Raw genomic sequence first — 13588 nt, forward strand, 5'->3', positions numbered from 1 at the left:
CCAACAAACAATACACATACACACAGTCAGATGAAAGATTGCTAAAATGAAGTCTTAATGACTAGGAATTAAGTATGCTGAGTATGAATGAAAATACGCAATTATGTTAGTTAATTGTTAATTGGACTAATGAAACCTTTATTTACCTCCTCTGCTTGCCTAAATCTGGATCTGCCTCTAGTTCACTAGTGTCTGACTAATTATTGCCCTAAGGACCTTCAGCAGGACTGCAGCACAAAAACTCCTGAATGTTCAGACCGGCTTTCCAGTGGGCCCAAATAAATGACTTTTGCTTCTGCATCTGTTGCAGGATTACTGTCAGAAAAAAATACTGCAATCGGTGATGTGCACCTGTTCATTTTCTGTAGAACTAAAGCAATATTAAGTACTGGGTATGAGCCTTTGGGCAAAAAGATGTTGACATGTTGATATGTCTGAACAAGCTGTCAAACGCAGACTTGACTTCATCAAAAATGCATGCACCGCTGTCTCTTAAATCTCCTGCCGCATCCAGCTCCTGCCGACAAACACAGAAACACACACTCTCACCATCTCACACCATCTCTGCTCTCCACAGACAGACAGACAGACAGACAGGCACACACACACACACACACACACACATACAGTACATTTGTGTGTCCAACACAACCAATCAGGCACAAACATACTCAACATAGCTAATCAGGGGCGAACATATCGAACACATCCAATCAGGTGCATACCTACCCAACATAACCAATCAGGCATACACATACCCAAAACAACTCCAGGCAGCTCCCCATAACCCTCCGCACTGCTGCTGTAAGCCTGAGGGAGGGAAGAAGTGACTCTCTGCCTGTCTCCTCACCTGATTAATGACCTCACCGGAATCAGCATGTTTAGAGCCAGTTCCTAATGAACAGTGAGAGTGCCGTTCACCCTAACCCTGGGGGAACCCCTTCTTTTTCCTACTTCATCTCCCCCCAATGAGTCATGCGCTACAGGCTGGCCAGTGTTGCTAGGCACACTGCCAAATTTCACAGGAGCCCTCTCAAAAAATTGGCCAGTATACAGGGAAGTGTATATCTGCATACACATGCAGCTATTACCATACCCTTGGTTATTGATAGAGATGCCCAGTAAAATTATTACTGTACTTTCAAGAAAACTCTTATATGTGAATATCACTGTAAGTGTAAGGTTGTTTATCTTACACTTCATCTTTGAAACTCAGAGCCAATAACCCACGCTTTGAAAACATAACCCATACCCTTTCATCAAATAACATCCTCTGAGTGATGTTGGATCCACAGGTGAAGGCAACAATTTAAACAAGAAAGTCAAGAGGGTACATGATTCAATACAGCTTGCATTGAACGGTCATTTAGATTCTCTGAAATGGTTCAAAACACAATCAAAATTGCTCTCGGATGGCGGTAGACGGTTAGGGGAGAATTATTCATTAAAATGAGGGAAAAAACAAGTTCCTGCAAAGTTAAGGTTGGCACTTTGGAAAGTACAGACTAAAACAAACACATTGTAACTTCTATTCCATAGTGTGATTAGCAAACGTGTCTATCTACAGTCTGCTAGTTTACCAGAGACAAGCATTTCTTAGGTACTGTACTAGAAAGGAATGGAGTCAAAAATCAAGACAAGACATATGTCAAATGCAGAACACCTCTGAAAACTGCCTTGAATCTAACCTGTGACCACCTTTCTGCAGTGGGGATTGCTGGTAAGATGATAAATCAAGATTATCCTGAAGTCTGAGGTCTGAGAACAGAAGACCCATTTTTCACACTTTCCATACTGTAATTTTAGCAGACGTGCAGTTTTCATAGTGTATGGCTCTCTTGACTTAATTTAAAGCACCAACCTAACAAAATATGTAGGATTTAATAATGGGTAAAATTCTTCCATTGTTTTTCTGATTTCACTCCACTAAATTGTTTTAAGAAAGCCATTCCATCAAATATAATTGATGATGTTATGGATTAATTCATTAATTGGTTGATTCAGTTTCTGGTTGATTGATTTATTAATTAATTGGCTGACTGGTTGTTTAATTTTTGCTGGCGGCTCTAAAGTTCAAGGAAGGTTGTGCCCCCTCAGGCATTTTTTTGACATTTATTAGTTGAAGTGAGAAGCTTCCGCTGCAGTGTTTTTTCAGTAAAACACAGTCACTCGGCATTAATACAGGGCTATAGAGTGAATCTGTTCTGCTTAATGAATGTGTTCACTGAAGATAATTGGATAAGAGCAGTAATCTATGGACTGATTCATTTAATTTAATGCCTCTTAGGAACTTGCATGAGTAGCATCCCAGTTACTCACATTGATTTATTCAGAATCAGCCTGACAGGATTTGACTTTGAGCTGGCTGGTCCTTTATCACCTGCTCCAGTCAGAATAACTGAATGAGGACAGAAGCTGCTTTAATTAAATTAAGTTTGATCAGAGGCAAAGGGAAACTACTCTCGGTTACAATAGGTCAGTGTCAGTGTATTGCTATTCTGAGACTACCACCAATTGGGCTAACAATCTTTTTTTGCATTTGTCCAAAACTATAAAGGCCAAACTGCACTTATCCTCACCAGTTTGTTGGTCAAGCCTCTTGTACATGCATGCTTTAAAGTAACACAAAATGATAACACAAAAAAATCCCTTATCCTATTGCTAACCTCTGCACACAACACACTACTGACAGAGAAAAATAACACAGAAAAACTCACTGTATGTGCATCCGTAGACCTCCACCCTGAGTCCCACCCAGCCACTGGCACTCCAATCCAGGGGGACAAAGCGCAGGAACCTGGTCCTAAGGGAATGCGGGAAGCGATGGTGGACAACGCCGTCCGCGTTTGTGTTTCCAGTAAATGTCTGGTGAGAAACGGTGGGAGACAAGTAAGTGTACCTCTTCATAACAAAATCCTTTTTCTTTTTTGTTAAATAGTATGGAGCTGGTACTCATTCAATCTCACTTTACTTGCAGAACCCCTTTCATGTGCACACCAATTAAATGCAAGTCAGAATCCCAAACACATGCACTTATCAGGAGTTGACGATTCATATCCCATGCATTGGGTCTATGATCCATTGTAATATAGTATATAGCCATAAAAATGAAATAAAAATATAAATATAAACATGATTGTGTCCTATCAGCTTTCCACTAATCAGTTTTGCTCATTTTCTAGATATTTAAAATTGAATCTTTTTTTTTTTTTCCGTTTTTCCGTATTTTGCCCATTCTTAATGTTTTAGAATGCCTTCTGAGATATTATCGTTTGAAGAAGGCTGCCTCTGACTCTTGAACAGATCTACAGTATAACAAAGTCAAATCACATTACAATACAAACTTTTTGTGTGCTACTGGTTTTGAAACTTGTATTTGTTAATAAAGAAAGGAATGATAAACCTCCAGGTAGCCAAGGTAGGCACTGTGCACACTCAGCGTATAGCAACGTACCTCGGGAGAGAATACGGCAGGCGCCACTGATTGCTTCTGTAGCTAATAATAGCAAAATTACATAGCACCTTGCAGTACATATAAAAATTGTATTTATTAGGTTATAAATAAAAACAAACAAAGAAGCATGTCAAAGACAAAGACATGCAGTAACAGGCCTGAAAATCAGGGCAGGATTGCATGAATCGCGTATTTTATAAATACCATATACAAGTTTGCAATAAAGCGGGAAAGCCCCACTAATACATTAAAACTGGTTTTCATTAATAGCCTAATTGTACAATAGAAAATATAATTGTGAGTGCTGTTCTTTAGGTTGCACAGGCCATCTCCAAGTAAATGACTTGTGTATAAGTGTGCTGGCTGCTTTTGTGAAATTAAAAAGTATATGTTATTGAAATAAACACTGAATCCAGTCACTCACTGGCCACCGTAGGCTACATACTTCATGTAGGCTGGGCAAAATGGAGCTTTAGAACATAGACAGTTGTGCACGAGATTGACTATACAGTTCTCACAAAAATCGTAGTTTGTTTACAGTTTTAAATTAACTGCAGTGGTGATCAAACGTACACGAAGCAAGTTCTAGTGCGTTGTTAGCCTTTGATCACAGTTCTATGAGACCGTATGATGCAGCCTATATAAGCCAATAGCACTCACCCATAAAATTGATTTTTAGCATTACTTGTTCAACTGAATGTTCAAAGTGAAACAGTTCAATATTTCTATTTATGTTTTGTTTTTCTTGTTTTCAGTTATCCTGGAAAGTTTTCCTGAACAGTTCTAAGTTATGTTGGTATTTTCAAAGCATGAAGAAAGGGAAATGGTTAGGCTATTTTTAATTTTCATACTTCTACATAAAGTAAAATGCAAGAAAAGAAAAGAAAATAAAGTTAATAAAAGCATATTGCATAATTGTATTTGTCGTATTTTATACCACCTGTTTTGCCACCACCCTTCGCTAACTGAAATTCCCCCCAAACCTTTAAAATCCCACAGAATGTTGTTCATGGGGGGGCAGGAGGGAAATCCCCCTTAAACTTAAAATGAATTTTAAACCCTACAGTACATATTTTGACAGTTATGGATTTACTTGACAGCTTCCACCACCTGTGCTGCCTTGTTAATTGGCAAATTGTTTGCTAATTATTTCCCATTCACACCTTCCCAGCTGTTCCCACAGCTCCAGACAACTTGCTTCCACAAATAATGCATTTATCACACTGTAACCTGACTCCAAAACCACATATTCAAAGAGTAAAATCTGAACAAAAGGAAAAAGTTAGAACATGTTATAAAATAAATTGACATTTTCATTTTTTAATTTAATAACTATGCACTATGAACATGATTGAAGTTGGAATTTGAGGTTAGACTGCATAATTGAGGTTATTATTGACTTTCTTATCAACTTGTTGCAACTGGACACCCTTCCAAGGTTGAGCCATCTATTTGCAATACCAATACCAACCAAAAAATTAAAGGCAGAAATCAAACTGTGTAGAAATGAGATTTTTTTAATTACTTTTTTAAAATCATGTCGCACAAGCATTCCTGCATAATGCACAAGTTAAACTCTGTTTTATTGGATCCAGAAAAGAAAAAAACTTGTCAGATTAACAAGTAAATTAATTCAAGTTGTATGTTAATACATGTTAATGCGAAAAAGGAAACATGTCAAGGCAAGTAAATTAGCAAATGCATGCACACAAAATGTGTGCACAAAACAAACAAACAAAAAAAAAAGTTCATCAAAGCAGATCTTGGGACATAAACAACAAAATAAGCCAAGGGCATGCAGGCACAGATCTGAGGAAGGAAGCCTTTCTTCTTATAGCACGTAAAGACACTTCACTCTCATTGACTTCAAAGACCTCAGCGTCAAATTCAGCAAAGCCATTAGAATGAAAATGAGAATTTAAAATCCCTGTGGTATTACAGTGTACCGCCAACTGGAAAATCAGAGCCACTGTGAGAACAAGTAAGAAGTATTTGATTTGTGTTTCAATGGCATTAATGTAAAACCTCTTAGTCTTGTACTGAAGGAAGTCTGTTCTTCTCATTTTCAGCAATGACATGGTCCTATTGAAATACAGATTCAGGAAACGAGTGGCTTGATTTGGGAAGATATTTTGGAGAGAGAGGAGGAAGAAGATCTGTAATCAATGACCCACTTTCACCATATTGGATTTGAGTCTGCTGATTTAATTTAAATCTTACATTTTATGCCTTACAGATTTAGGGAGAGTGAGATTGTGGGATTGGAATTTAGGCCTGGCCTCCCCAAAGTATCCAATATGGGCTGGGGGGACACTTTCTAGAACTACAAATGGAAACAAGGGCTGATAAACTGTCTTTTGAAATAAAATCTGGAAAAAAAAAACCCACCAGGAATTCTATCACCAGGAATTTATTTTAGATAAATGTTTATAGCTCTTCGCTGAAATTTAGCTGTTTATATACTATATATTCTTAAATTGAATTACCACATGAGTATTACCTAGATTCTGGATGAAATAAAGGCACTATCCAAGGCCAGTTCTAGACATAGGCACTATAAACGATCGCCTACGGCACTAACCATCTCGAGGGGTGGAAAATGAAGGGGAAAGAAAAATAAAAAAAATAAATGTGTTGTGTCCCTGATAGTTGGCACCCACTCCCCCAGTCTGCAATCTTGCCTAGGGCAACAGAAACATTACAGCCAGGTTTGCTTCCCTCTGGGTTTCTCCAAGGAATATTAATTGATAAATGTAACTATTTTTCCATTTCACCTCATGTCCTCATATGGAATTAAACCAGTCATATGTCCCAGTGAAAATAAATAGTGGAGTCTGGAATTTATTGAAATAATCCTATATTATGTACATTTAGTGTATATGCAGGTTGTGGGGAAAAAACAGAAATCTTGAGTTAATGAAGGGCAGCAAGTAGTTATAAAGGAAATACTACAACACAGATGTGATAGTTCAGCAGAAACAAACATGCAGGACAGAACTGGACATACCTATAAGTATATTATGGCTCTCACAGCTATAAGAGATCTCAGTAAATTTTAAAGAGGGGTGATTGGTGGGACACAACATGACGTGCTGTTGTTTCATGAACAACTGTGCCACAGTTGATGTCAGCATGTCCCTTTTCCAAGAGAAAGATAACCTCAGCAAAGGGCTGCAGTTTGCAGAAACACATGCTCTGGGATTGTGATAACCACACATTAATTCGCCTAAAGCAAGGCAAAACGGGCACTCAGTCACTGATCAGTGGGACTGCAGTTTTAAAATATGGACATGTGCTCAACATCCTCCTAATTTGTTTCCTTTGCCTAAACATATACCATTGTTTAGTAAATCTATTGCTTACTTCAAGCATTTTAAAAATTAATTTTAATTAATTTAACGCAAAGGCAAAAAGCTTAATTTATAAATTGATGCGTGGAACGACTTGCCATCATTGCAGTATTTTTGTGTTATAACGCTCTTTCAAATAGTGAAGCACCGAGATGAACACATTTTTAAAAGGACGTTCAAAATTCCGGGGATCCTTAATAGTAGGATTTTTTTTTCTTTCTCTCAGAGTGATTAATGTTTGCTTGCCTTGCTTCCAAATAAACCTGCAGCCAATCACATCAAACATGGCAGACAAGTGACCTACATAAAAATGACCTACAGAAAATGAGGGCATTTTCTGTTTATATATATATATATATATATGTATATATGCAACAGGGGGTATTTCTATATAGCTTGAGATTCAGTTGCACTATGGGCTGCTCCACACATCTCATCTTATGACCTAGATTCGCAAAAATAGGAGTCCTCTCCCACAGCTAGGAAGTAACGATCAGACAAAATAGCCCTGAACTTTCTGAGCCTGGGGTGACGAACATTGGTATTACTTTAAAGATTAATGTAACATTACAATAAGGTTAAGGCAATGTCAACAGAAGTTTGAATTAAAGGCACTGGTGCAGGTATGACTCAATCTAAGTAATGTTAATGTTTATTTAATCAAACTGAACCCCCCTACAAAGTCAACTGTATAAATGTATCATTTGCAAAAAAGTTTTTGTGTTTGAATTTGTGTGCACTGTATCAAGCCACCCCAGATAAGTCAAATAAAAAAATGCAATAATAATAATAATAATAATAATAATAATAATAATAATGCATTAGTCGTGGTCATATTTTCCCTCTGTGCCTCAATTAAACCGATAGGTGATGCTACAACTTCAAAATGAAAAAGCTCAGTCAAGACTGCAAAAAAAAAAAAAAAAAAAACCCTGAGCCCCATAGAATTACATCAGCATCAGCCCTGGGCATCCCTGATGGCTGGTCTATTTTGTGAGGTGCTAAGAGAGAACCCAGTCCCAGGATTACGCATTTTCGCCTTTGGAAAAAGACAGAAAGAAAAAAACAGCCAAAGTGTATCCTCACAACGATCCTGCAAATATAAACATGTGTCTTTGGATGGGACCCATGGGTCTCCTCCTCTCTTCCATTAGATCACAGAGCCCAGGTTAGTTACCAGTCATGTAAACAGGCCTTCACCCACTGTGATTTGGATATTTATATTCCTGTAATGAAGACATGGAGATGGCTGCCTCTCATTCATTAAGTGTTTACTCTCCCCACTGATAGAGTCCCTGTTAGAGGTTTCATCAGCCGGATATGTGCACCTCATTCCTAAGGAGACAGTTTGTCTTGTTTAGCGATGCTACCAGTGGAGGGACCAGATTCACGCAATGGTGCTAACAAGCTTGGAAAACGGGCTTAGAAATATTCATGAGTAAACACAGAAACTTAGCATAACAATAAGAAAACAATGCAATCTCAAAGCACGCCAGCGTACTGTTCTATGCTCAGCGGACAAAGGGGATGTGAATATGTTGTAAATTAAAGAAATAAAACAGATTAAAGACAGAAAATGTTGAGTGTAGTAATATGGGTAATGAAAGCAAATTTTGAAAAAAAGGTCTTTAAGCAAGATTTAAAAGAAGACACAGTCAGAGGCCCTGATAAAATCAGAAACATTCCATAAAATTGGAATTCTAGCTGCAAATGCCTTGCCTACTCTTGTCTTAAAGTTAAATAATATAAATTATGTTGCTTATTTTTTGGCAGTTCGCTGCTTATGAGAGGGGAATCAGTGATCTTTAGTGAAACTGGATGCCAGCTTTGTTAGTGCAAACCACTGACATATTTACGGGTGGAGTGTTATCAATAAATGGCAGTTGTTTGCGGACCAGATTGCCGAAGAGCAAGAACATCTTCCCTCCAGCTTCAGTCTTGATAATTAGTCCACCTAATGCTCAATCAACAGCTGTAGTTCTGCCATAATTCTACCAATCCGTCCTTCGTAGCCTCGGCTCCAACTGAGCATAGCACAGATGCTTCATTATTTTAAGTCAGGAAATGATGCCCAGGCTTTCAACTGACAGCAGATGAAACCAAACTGCACCACAGTACAGTACATCTTGCCATAAGATTGTAGCCAAGAAGTTTGAACAGTTTGAACACAGAATATTGCAGAAGGTTTTCAGAGAAAGAGAGAGATCAGGTGAACGATATACCAATTAAACAAAAATGTCTGTCGGAACTAGAACTCTTACTGGCTGTATAAGTAAAACTTACGATGTCAATGACAGGTGGAATGTTGCAAATTTGGAACATTGTCAGGCTGCTTTTCATGCTTATATAGCTTTCATTTACCTAGGATTAAATATTGTCCCAATTTTTTTGCTAATTATTTAATGGTTATGGCATTGGTGCTGCAAAGAACAAAAAAGCTAAAAACTGTTTTAAAAGTTTTTTTTATTTTTTTTTCATGGAGAGTGTGGGGTGATAATTGTAGCTATGGTTATCTGTCGCCATTGGGACACAATGTCAAAAGTTCTGTTTTTAAAGTACTTTACTCAAGGGAGCCCTAAACGTCCTATCAGATCACATCACTGAATGTTCCAGGCCGCGGTGTAGTGGATAGGGAATTGGGTTAAACTAATTTTGACATATGGTTGCACCACTGACTGATGAGCACTGGGTGTCAGAGAATAATGTAGAACTCATAAAAGATGCAACATTAGTATACCCTCTGGCTGCTTCACCTTGTCATTCATTTGACTCGTTCAATGGCTATATCAACGGCATTGATCTGAATGGGTATTTGATGAGCTGCACCTGGACACCACGGGACCTGCGAGCAGTCACCTGCGCGCTCCATTGATGCTGCCTATTCCCTCGACCTTTACCGCAGTTAATGGGATCATTAGCGCCACGCCGAGAGGAACTTCTTTGTCACCTGATATTCTTAGTCCGCCTCTCCTCCCCCGTGGCCGGCTCGCAGGGCGACGGGCCCAGGAGGCCGGAATAGAACACACCTCAGCACCACCGCAGCAACCGTGTCTGACGGGGAAGGTAAAACGGTCCTTTCCCATGAGGCCGGGCAGCCTTCTCTGCCTCTGATTAAGCCATTAGACTACGCGCTACAAGAAACGTACAGAGCACACAGCTCTGTCCTCACAGAAGCAGATAAAAAGAGCCCTTTTATTCTTACCTTGTTTTTTTTTTAAAAATTTATAGAGAGGTCCCATTATTTATGCAATCCTTATAATTCTGGTCTGATAAATTACTGCATCATTCAAGCATGTTTCAAGGGAACTGAACGGAACTGAAAAAAAATAATGCTTTGAAAGACTGGTAAAATTAAATTAAATAGGTTTATCAGGGATAAGACAAAATGGGGTTTCCTTGGGACATCAATATGTATAACATATTAACCTTTTGTTTTGAGCTCAAAAATGAGCAAGGAGACAAACAATGTTCCTAGGGAATTATAAGCCAACCTGAAATACCTGAACAAAGCAATCTCACAGAGCCTTCCAAAAATAGCTGTTTACTGAGCAGGGTGGCAAATCCCCTTACAGACTGCATGGTGTTGAAGTGTGGCACATGGAATAATCCACCACAAATGGACAGGATGAGTTCTGTGTGGTGCTGGCATCCCTCTTGTGGTTAACTAGCTTCCCTGAGTCACTCTGAGTGGAAGCCGGTGATCGATTTCCCCGTAATAATATTATAATATATATATATATATATATATATATATATATATATATATATAAAGATATAATTATTATATATTAATATATATTAATATAATATATATATTAAGATCATAATATTATTAATAATTTGTCACAATAATGAATATGCACAGAAAGCAGAGTTGTGAAGTATGTGGAGTTTCAACTTATCTAAGAAGTGGAATGCAATGATACTTAAAGGTCTGTTTTCTAGACCCCACCCCCGCATCATCAGGTATCATCGCACTCTCACAAAGGTTCTGTTTCACACCCAACCACTTCTGCAAAGGCTCTGTCTGACAACTTACTATCCTGTGACATTAAAATTATCCCAGCAGTGATTATTTGAAAAGAAAAAATAATAAGATGCTTTCTGAAAGACAGCTGGGTCGCTTTTACATTTCAACAAATTGAATTTGGCCAAATTAAAATTGTGTGGCAGGAATGGCAAATGCACCAATTAAATCACGGAATAGCACAGTTTAAATTACACATTTTAAAATGACACTAATTTACTTGAATGCAGTGGCCCTGCTTTGAACAAAAATTTGAAGTACTGAACTACAGCGCCTGTAGCAAGCATTAATCTCCTCTGAATATATGGTGAACTATCAAATGGACTGTGAAATCCTGAATACACAATGAGCCTGCAAAAACACAGCTAACCCAGGAAAACACATGCCTGCCAACCTCCAAAAACACAATTTACCTGTAAATACAAATGTAAGCCCCAAATATGCCACTAGTTCCCCAAAATGCACAGCTGAACCTGAATAAACGGACCTGACTTTTCCCCAATTTGCAGTCTCCCTGGAGGTCACTGGGCAGTTCAGACCTCCTGACAGGATGTGAGGTCAGAGACCATGATGGGCTGGGAGTACACAGTGGAGCAGGTGGCGGGGTCACCTCTCGGATGGGAGGGGGGTGGGTCACTTCACGGACAGGGAGGCCACTAAAAATGGACAGCAACACCATCTGTCTACCCCGTTTGTTGCGGCTGAATTTTTTCAATCAACCGAAGTGGCACAGGGGCGAGAACTGTCCTGCAGACTTGGTCAGATGCCAGCAGGACTGTCATCTATGTATCATCCAAGGCTCGGAGGCCATAATCATGATTAGCTCTTTTGGTAAGCTTCAACTGACAGTTTCCATGCTAATTACCAGCTCTGCCCCTTGTTCATCTGGATTCCACCAGGGGAAATAAAAATGGGTTACGACAGACTGCAATGTATCAATGCATTTGCGCTGCATCAGAATTCAAATAGCAACACAAATAAATGGAGTTGAATAGTTCCTGTTTAGCATGAATGCGTGAATATGTCAGTTTGTACTACCCTCATATTTTTAAAATGGTCTTGGACTTGCCTGACTTTTCCCAAAATATTTTCAGGCATATTTGCATATTTGCAGTTCTTTGTGTCTTACCATGGATCAGGACCAGTAATAGTTGTTAATGAATTTATGCATAATAATGATGTTGAGAATGCCACTGTGATAAATTTAACAGCAAAAATAACTTCACATATATAATCTTTTCTCTCCCGATATTTCCTCGAAAAACTTTTTGTTATGTGAAGGCAGGCATACTTTACAAAAAAATAATCAGTGGCGATCACAAAAAAAAGGTGTCTGGTTGAGATATGGAATGTTTTTTGTTGATCCATTCAACTGAGATTTTAGGAAAGACACAATGAGTGCCATACTAGATGAAAATATGTAAGTTGGTAAATCTATGTCCTTAAGCGTGAAGAATTCATATTTTTAAATCTTGGAACTTCCAGACATTAACATCTGCTGACCCTAGAAATGACAGGCAGTATTAATTTGAAGGAAAACTATTATTCTTTATCATAAGTAACATTGTGCCAAATAGAAGAGGATAGGAATTAATTATGATAATCATAAACCTAGGTGCACTGTTAAACACAATATTTGATTTTAATCAGGGAGAAAGGGGCCCACATTTGTTCTATTTAAATAATACTTAATACATGTAATATTTATATTTAAATACATAGGAAAAAGACAATTCACAACAGTACTCATTACTTACAAACTGCTCCTTGCAAAATAATAATAATAATAATAATAATAATCTGCATGTGCCTTAGTCTTCCTTGAAAGTAATCTTGGGTCAGCCACATGTGTTCTGGCACATTCTGTCTTCTTTGTTAGATATAATGCCAAGTGAAACCTTTATTTATTGATACAACTAGTTTATTGCGCAGAGATTGTTTATCTGCACAATCTATTAATGTTATAGCAGTATTTACAATACTAACAAAACAAATATATAAAAACATCTCAGTTTACAACTGCTTACATGCTTTTTGTTCTTCTTATGAGCTACCCCCCTCAATAATACAAAGCCAGTACATTCCATCCAACCCTGCAGTCAGACCCAACTGCAAATAAATATATCCTGCTCTCTCATGCACTCTGCCTCTGTAACCTCCAACGCATGATTTAAAAAAAATTCTGGGCTCAACGTATGGAGTACTTAGTATCTTACACGTGATGGGTGTAGAGCCGGTCTTTGTGTCCTTGTGTCTTCCAATCAAGTAGCTTCACTAAATAGGCAGCATTGAACTGAATACTTGAAATGCAAGCTGTGTTCAGCTATTAAAATTGAAATAAATGAATTTTTCTGCATATCTTCTGTATGTTCATGCAATCATACAGCGTATGCACATTCATAACGCCAACAGAATGACACAATGCTGTCTCTGTCACTATCTCTCTCTCTCTCTCTCTCTCTCTCACACACACACACACCTACATGCACACATTCACTCACTCTAGATTCTCTGCTTTACATCAACACTTGCACACAAAAAATAGATCTCCAGACACCTCTGTTCCACAGCAGTCTATTCACACAAACAAAAAACTCCACAAATCTTTTAAACTATCAATCATGCTCTCACACTAAAAGCAATCTGCTCAGCTCATCTTAGTGCCACAAATACACGTATACATTGTTGAACTTCAATTATAAACCCAGGCTTTGCTGAACTCCTTTACCAAACACAGTTTTCTATTTTTGTCAAAAC

The 13588-nt window shown here is 38.2% G+C and overlaps 1 protein-coding gene across 4 annotated transcripts in view; it reads right to left on the reverse strand.

Annotated features, from left to right (window-relative positions):
- The window catches only part of LOC118222986 (contactin-associated protein-like 5), a 93715-nt gene that overhangs the window by 44972 nt on the left and 35155 nt on the right, over positions 1-13588 (reverse strand). For all 4 annotated transcript variants that reach the window (XM_035409013.1, XM_035409014.1, XM_035409012.1 and 1 more), the window contains exon 4: positions 2718-2865. In XM_035409013.1, coding sequence (XP_035264904.1) covers positions 2718-2865 — 148 coding nt within the window. The remainder of the gene's footprint in view (positions 1-2717; positions 2866-13588) is intronic.

This window comes from Anguilla anguilla, chromosome 3, assembly GCF_013347855.1.
Source record: "Anguilla anguilla isolate fAngAng1 chromosome 3, fAngAng1.pri, whole genome shotgun sequence".
Taxonomy (NCBI): Eukaryota; Metazoa; Chordata; class Actinopteri; order Anguilliformes; family Anguillidae; genus Anguilla; species Anguilla anguilla.